This window comes from Phocoena sinus, chromosome 20 (assembly GCF_008692025.1).
Source record: "Phocoena sinus isolate mPhoSin1 chromosome 20, mPhoSin1.pri, whole genome shotgun sequence".
NCBI lineage: Eukaryota > Metazoa > Chordata > Mammalia > Artiodactyla > Phocoenidae > Phocoena > Phocoena sinus.
The window spans coordinates 19,551,287-19,557,857 of record NC_045782.1 but is presented as its reverse complement, the minus strand read 5'-3'; the positions used below and the strand labels follow the sequence as shown (position 1 = coordinate 19,557,857).

Sequence of the window (6,571 nt, the reverse complement as noted above, 5' to 3'; positions counted from 1 at the left end):
TCACTGTTGTGGTCTCTCCCATTGCGGAGCACAGGCTCCAGACGCATAGGCTCAGTGGCCATGGCTCACGGGCCCAGCCGCTCAGCGGCATGTGGGATCCTCCCGGACCAGGGCACGAACCCGTCTCCCCTGCATCGGCAGGCGGACTCTCAACCACTGCGCCACCAGGGAAGCCCTATACTCAGCTTTTTAATTTCCTTCAAGAAAATGTCAAAAGACAGGTTTTGTACAAAAATATATATATTTTGTTCAATAGTTACATAATATACATTTCCACAATAGCACTTTCAGCAATGACTTAGAAGGTAAAACAAAAAGGTTTTTCATTAATCATCCTTGCAAGCACCCTCCCGCCATCCCAGGGATAGAATTGGGATTCACAGAGGAAAGCAATTTGCCCAAGTCTCCATTTAAAAAAAGAAACAAAACACTAGTAGTCATGGAAGATAAACTTAAAACATCAATAACTTAAATAAGATTAATATTACTTAAGGCATCAGGTTTCATATCAATAAAGTGCACACTCTTTAAAATTATAATAAGATAACATCATAGGGCAGTTAGGGAAAGCCAGAAGAAAACAAACTGTCTTCAGATTCTCGGGTTGTGGAGGGAGTGCTCAAGGCTTTGGAGTTTGCCTTTTCTTGTCCAGATGTCTCATGGACTCCTGGACCCACTTCTGCTTGGGGTCTGCACAGATGTCCTTGCCCAGTATGGTCTTGAAGCTGTGGAGAAGAGAGGGGACGGTTAGATGGAGTTCCGTTGAGATTTCAGCCTATGAATGCAGCCTATTTACCCCAAGACGCTGCCATGGGAAGTTGAGGAGGAAAGCAGGTGGAAGAAGGGAGCCCAGGGCAAGTCAGTCCTGTAGATGGCGCAGTTAAAGCCATCCTGATTTCAGGCTAAAGAAACTGGGATGGTCTGAATAAGCACCCAGATGGAGAGTGATGTTAGGAGTAACTTTTTCCCTTGTGGCTGCAGCTTTTCCACTGGGCACCTTTGGATATTGGATTAGGTCATGTAACTCTCTGACTTTACGTTTGTGAGCCATGCCCCTAGCGCCCCGAGGAAGAACTGGACCACGGAGGCCTGAAGTGTTAAACTCACATCACAGCTTCTTTGGGACACTTGCTGCTGGTGACTCTTCCATAGCTCATCAGCCTCTGATTCGAGATCTTCTTATTGGCGAATGTATAACAGCAGGTGACTGGGGAGTTAATTGCATCTGGAAATAGAACCACAAAGAAAAAGCACTTTAGGATGGACTAGGTTCTTTCTGATCTCAATCAGAGCAGAAAAGAGGAGTAAGGAGAAGACAAAAGGGAGTCAGGAGTGGAGGTAGAACCGCTTAAATCCCAATACTTCTGCCTATGCTAGAATAGCATACAAACTCAGTTTCCTATGCTCTAAAATGGGTATACAGCATCGATAATGAACTGAGGGAAGGGAGCTCTGTTAAAACTAAATAACTTAAAAAAAAAACTAAATAACTTTTGCAAGTGCTCTTAGGAGGAGCTAATAATCCAAGTTATCAGGGTCAGGGACACAGCTGTGGGTCCCCTTTAGGCTCCAAGTAATCGATGCTTGGTTGTGAGTTTCCCTGGTACCCACTGCCTCTGCAAAACTGAGTCTCTGGAGTCCAGATTCCAGGTCTCCTCCTCTGCCCTCCACAGTATCTGGAAATACCCTGCCAGAGAACCCCCTCTCTTTATATCCCAGTCCCCAAATTTTGCTGAAAGGAGCCAGGGCAGTAACTGCTCTGGGTTCAGGCTTCCAGAGCTGGAGTCCTGGAAGGAGCTGGATTTGGGGTCTGCAGCTGGAATTCTCATCCAGGCTCTGCCCAAGGGAAGCTCTGTGATCAAGCTCACTCCTATGCCTCTCTGACTTTCCTGATCTTGTAGTTAAAGCGAGAGTGTGGGTACCCTTCTGCTCTGATGGCCCATCATAACCCAGGGATGGGGTGATGTGCTTCAAAGGGAAAGAGACAGGGGGCTTACCTGGCTGAGCGAGCACCTGGGTGCTGAAGGCGGCTGTTGTGAGCAGCAGACACAGGAGGGCTGCGGACACCTTCATGTTGGAGGGAGAGGATTCAAGATTCAGCATGGGAGCTGTTCGTTTCTGGATTGGTCTCAGCCTCTCTGCTCCTGCAGTGGCTTTGCCTGCCTTTTATTGAAAACCAAGAGGGTGGAGCAGTGGGAGAGAGGTTGGCCCAGGGCAGCATCATCCTCAATGAATGACGAAGTGCAATCTTGAAAGTGCTGAGCAAGTGAAGCACCCGAAGACATTTCCAGGAAGTAGGAGAGAGGAGTGGTAGGTCAGGGCTGGACACTTTTTCCATTCGAAGCTGAGATAAAAAGGAATGGGAGGAGCAGGGTACAGTTATATCCTGAGAGACCACAGACGTAAACCAAACGGTTTATTCTTAAGGATTCTGCTTTGTCCGAAGTGAAAACTGCAGAAAGGAAAGGAAGCAAGAGAAAGAGAGGTCACAAGGATGATGAAAGCATCTCTGAGCTTAACCCTGGTTTAACCCTGGTCCACCTTCAAGCAACATCCCAGGGGACCTTCAAGCCAAGAAACGGTTCTGAAGTCTTGGTAGCCTCCCCCAACAGCGTATTAAATCCCCTTGCTCTTTAAAATGTAGGATGGTGGCACAATTGAAGCTTAGCTGAACTATAGGGTTTTTTTTAACTATAAAAGTGAATTCTAGAATCACCGGATTTAAGACTTGGAAGAAGCCATCTAAATCATGTAGTGCTGCAAAAGAAATTTTCATGTAATACTAATGCAGTACTTACTCTGTGCCAGGAATATTCTAAGCCCTTTACAAATGCCAAGTCTTTCAATTCTCCAACCCCATCTAGTAGGTATTGTTCATTCCAATTTTATAGCCGGGCAACGAAGATACAGAGAAGTTAAGTAACCTGCTTGAGTTCCCCCAAGAAGAACCCAGTGTCTTGTGCTGTCATGACTAGGACATATGAAAGGGACACATTCTCCAGCTGGCTGTCTGGTCATTTACCTGGGTGCCCTCTGTCCTCAGCCTCTGCCAAACTAGCCGACATCTAAAGGGGAGTCGGGGATGTTCCTTGCCCTTAAGTCATTATGGGATTTGGAACCTGTGATTAGCACAGCAGGCAGACAAGACAAGAAGCGTGTCCTTTGCTACGGTGGCTGTTATCCCAGCTTCTTTCTGTATTCCTAGGTAGCAGGGGTGAGCAAAGGAACAGTATTACTGGAATTAGAACACTTGCCTTCATGCTGCAGCTCTGTCTTAGATTTCCTCAGAAACCCCAGAAGCAGTCATAATACCTAAGACCTTAGCATTCATTTCAGTGAACTCTTTTCTTTTACAAATATGATAGGATTCCTTGAGGCATGTTGGTGGCTAAGCCGAGCCTCGAATTCAGGTCTCTACTCCCCCATTCCACTGCCTCGTGCTTTTGAGCTTGCTTGGTCTTTGCCCAGTGGGCATGGAAGGAGCTGGTGACCTTTCTTTCTTAGAGAGTCTTTGAGACAAGGTCTATGAAATACATGGAACTTTTTGGAAGAACCATCTGACATTTGTAACCACTACTACATTTGTAAGAAGAAATGGGTTCTATTGAACAAATGACTGTATCTGGTCCATATTAGTGGTCAGTAATGGCGAAGAAGAGGACTAGCTTGTGTCACTGAGTGTTTCCCAGGAGCCAGGCCCTGTGCTTGGGTGATTTCCAGCATTGTCTCATTGGTCCTCCAAACAAGCCAACTTGCCTTACATCGCAACTGAAGTGAACTCACTTGTCGAGGATCTCACAGGTAATAGCAGGTGGGGCTGAGATTCCCACCCAGGACACTGATTCCAGAATCCCTACTTCCAGGCACTAGGCTTAATGTCTCAGGATGGATATTGGTTTCCTAGAGAATCTAAGAGCAGAGAATCTATGGAGAGGCCATGCCAGGCTCTTGGGTGTGATTCCAAAAGGGCAGGACAAAGAGAACAAATTAACTTGGGCACTGCTCTGCTTGTGCCCCTCTAGGAGCCTTAACTGCATTCTGTCTGACTCCTTTTAACCCCCCTACCACCTCCTCACCCCCGACTTGGGCTGTTTTGCTCAGTGCTCTGCCAACGGCTCTATCCATTCTTACTGAATGAGTCAATTATTTTCAGGAATGGAGACTGTGTAACGTCATGTATGTCTTCCCAGACCGTCTCACCTGAACTTCCAAGACATTTTTCCTCATATTAATGGAAACTCCTCTCTAGTCTATTAGTGTCCTTTTCTGTGGACTTGGTGGATTGCATCCCGTTTCCTTCCAGAATCCGGTCGTTCCTTGGATTTTTGTCTAGGTTAACAAATTTAAAGATGTTGAGATCTTGAGAAATGTAAGTCTATAAGAAAAAAAACCCACAAAACCCCCATAATATTGAAAAGTAATAGAACATCTGGGTCTGAAGGTTTTATCTGGAAAGTTTTTAACTGGATCGATATCAGGCTTTTGTATATGATTATTCAGGTTGGGTAATTTGTTTCTTGTGATGTATTGGTTGATTTTATGTAGCATGTTGAGTTTATGGACATATATTTGTCCACAATATTCTTTTATTACCTCTTTATTGTCTAAAGGTTAAACGCTGATTCATCATCTTTCATTCATGACATTGATAATTTGTCTTTATAAATAAAAATATAATTCCCCTAAAAAAATCAAGATGTTGAGATCTTGAAACTGCTCTCTCTTGATTCTGCTAGGTAGCTATCATTCCTCGTCTCCTAGAGCCAATGCACCTGTAGAGATCTTACAGTCCATCTCCTCTTCTTATGTAAGGAAACCATATTCTTGATATGGACAGGGAGAGCAGCTGGCCCCTGGTCACCCACAGTCACACAGAGGAGTTTTCTGGGTTTTTTTTTCTGAGTTTTCAGGCAGACTTCTGAGTATTTGAAGCCATGTCTCTGCTTCAGGAAGCGATCACCATTTTTGGAAAGTGACTCAGTCACTGCAAGTGTCAGGCAACAAACAGATCAAAGGTGAAAGATGAGTCAGAAGAGAAAGTCTTCAGGAAGATGGTAGCCGTCTCCCTGACACTTCTGCTCAGTCAAGAAGAGCTGCTCTCCCCAGCTGGAGGGTCAATCACAGGATGGGAGAAACAAGTGGAAATTCCCACTCTGAGGCAGCTCTGGAAGTCCCCAGATTCCTTGGAGAAGAATGCACTTGGCTGGAGCCTGCATTCCAGATGCTGGGTTTGGAGCCAGAGACGTCTCACGTGGGGCATATGCTGCGAACATCCCAGTGCAAGGTCCGGGTTGGCGCCCTGCTTGAGGGCATGCAAGGGAAAGACCCCGGGGAGAGTTGTGGCGAGAAGGCAGGGTTCAGGTTTTGCTGTTCCCCAGAATCCCCAGTCCCCCTGGGACCCCTCCTCAACAACACACAGATGAGGAATGGAAAAGTTCCTCTTGGTGAATAATCTTTCCTTCCTTCCTCCCTGTGGGCTGATCCCACCCCCCGCCCCAACCCGGATCTTCCGCGTGGGCCTTGATCATTGGCCCAGACTCCCACTCAGTGTCAGGGGCAAAGGAAAGAGGAACTGAGAGTGAGCTTTCTAGATGTATCATAAGCCAGCACCTCGTCCCTGCCTTGGTCCCTTCCACAGTTCGCTTGCTTCCCCCTCTGCATCTAGCACGGGGCGCACTTACCTTTGCATGCATCCGGTTCAGGCCTTAGAGTGAGATACACAGTGGGCCTTACACCCGTTAGGTCCTTTCTAGACACTTCCCCGGGACTCTCCTCCAGCTGCTACCTTCCGTTCTCCTCCACGTTATCTCTGAATTCTAGGGAGGACAGAGCTTATTTTCCTGGGGCCCCAACTCTAAGATCCCTTTTGCCTTTCAAGGACGAGAAATCCATTCTTTATTCTTGCACAGAATGTCAGATAAAAACAGAACCTTGGAGATTATCTTCCTGTTTCACGGATGGGGAGATTGAGGCCAAGAAAGAGGCTGTGACAGGCCTGAGGTGACATAGTAGACGGACAGCAGAGTTTGTGGGGATTTTTCCATTTCTGGGTTCTCAGCGTAGCACCCTTCCTCAGATGCTGCACTAGCTCCTTGTTATAACACACAAGCAGTTAGCATCTTTTCGGTGCACAGCACCAGGTAGGGGACTGGGGTTGGAGGATGGGAAAAGCGAGCCAGATGGGAAAAGCCAGCCTGCTTTCCAGATGAGATGACAAGTACCCACAGGAAGTCAGGCTGAGTTTATAAATAAACCTAAGCAGTGCTCACCCCCAAGCTTCAGCATCCAGGCATTTCCTGTGTTCCAGGTGGATCTGCCCCAAGTTTATATGTGTGAAAGAGCCGAGGATGTTTAGGGGGAGGGAGCAGGTGGGGATAGCTTATGGGAAAAGAAAGGAAAGATTCACCTGCAACAGCCAGCTCTTGTTGGTTGGGGATGGAGAGAATGGGTCTCAGCCAGTGGGGGGCTTGTCACTTAGACTGCCTTGTGGGCCAGTCCTCAGGGACCAGCACCTACAGCAGCCCTACAGTGAGGGGCTGCTCTGGGCAAGGGGGTCACGTCTAAGAAAATC

At 47.0% G+C, this 6,571-nt stretch overlaps 1 protein-coding gene across 1 annotated transcript; it reads right to left on the bottom strand.

The window, feature by feature from the left end:
- Window positions 1–221: 221 nt before the first annotated feature.
- On the bottom strand, window positions 222–2,149 carry LOC116744937 (C-C motif chemokine 2). Its single transcript, XM_032615007.1, has 3 exons — window positions 1,998–2,149; window positions 1,108–1,225; window positions 222–725 (listed from the first exon to the last, which is right to left on the bottom strand). Exons 1-3 carry the CDS (start codon window positions 2,101–2,103, stop codon window positions 620–622), a joined length of 330 nt encoding a protein of 109 aa, XP_032470898.1. The 5' UTR covers window positions 2,104–2,149; the 3' UTR covers window positions 222–619.
- Window positions 2,150–6,571: the final 4,422 nt, after the last annotated feature.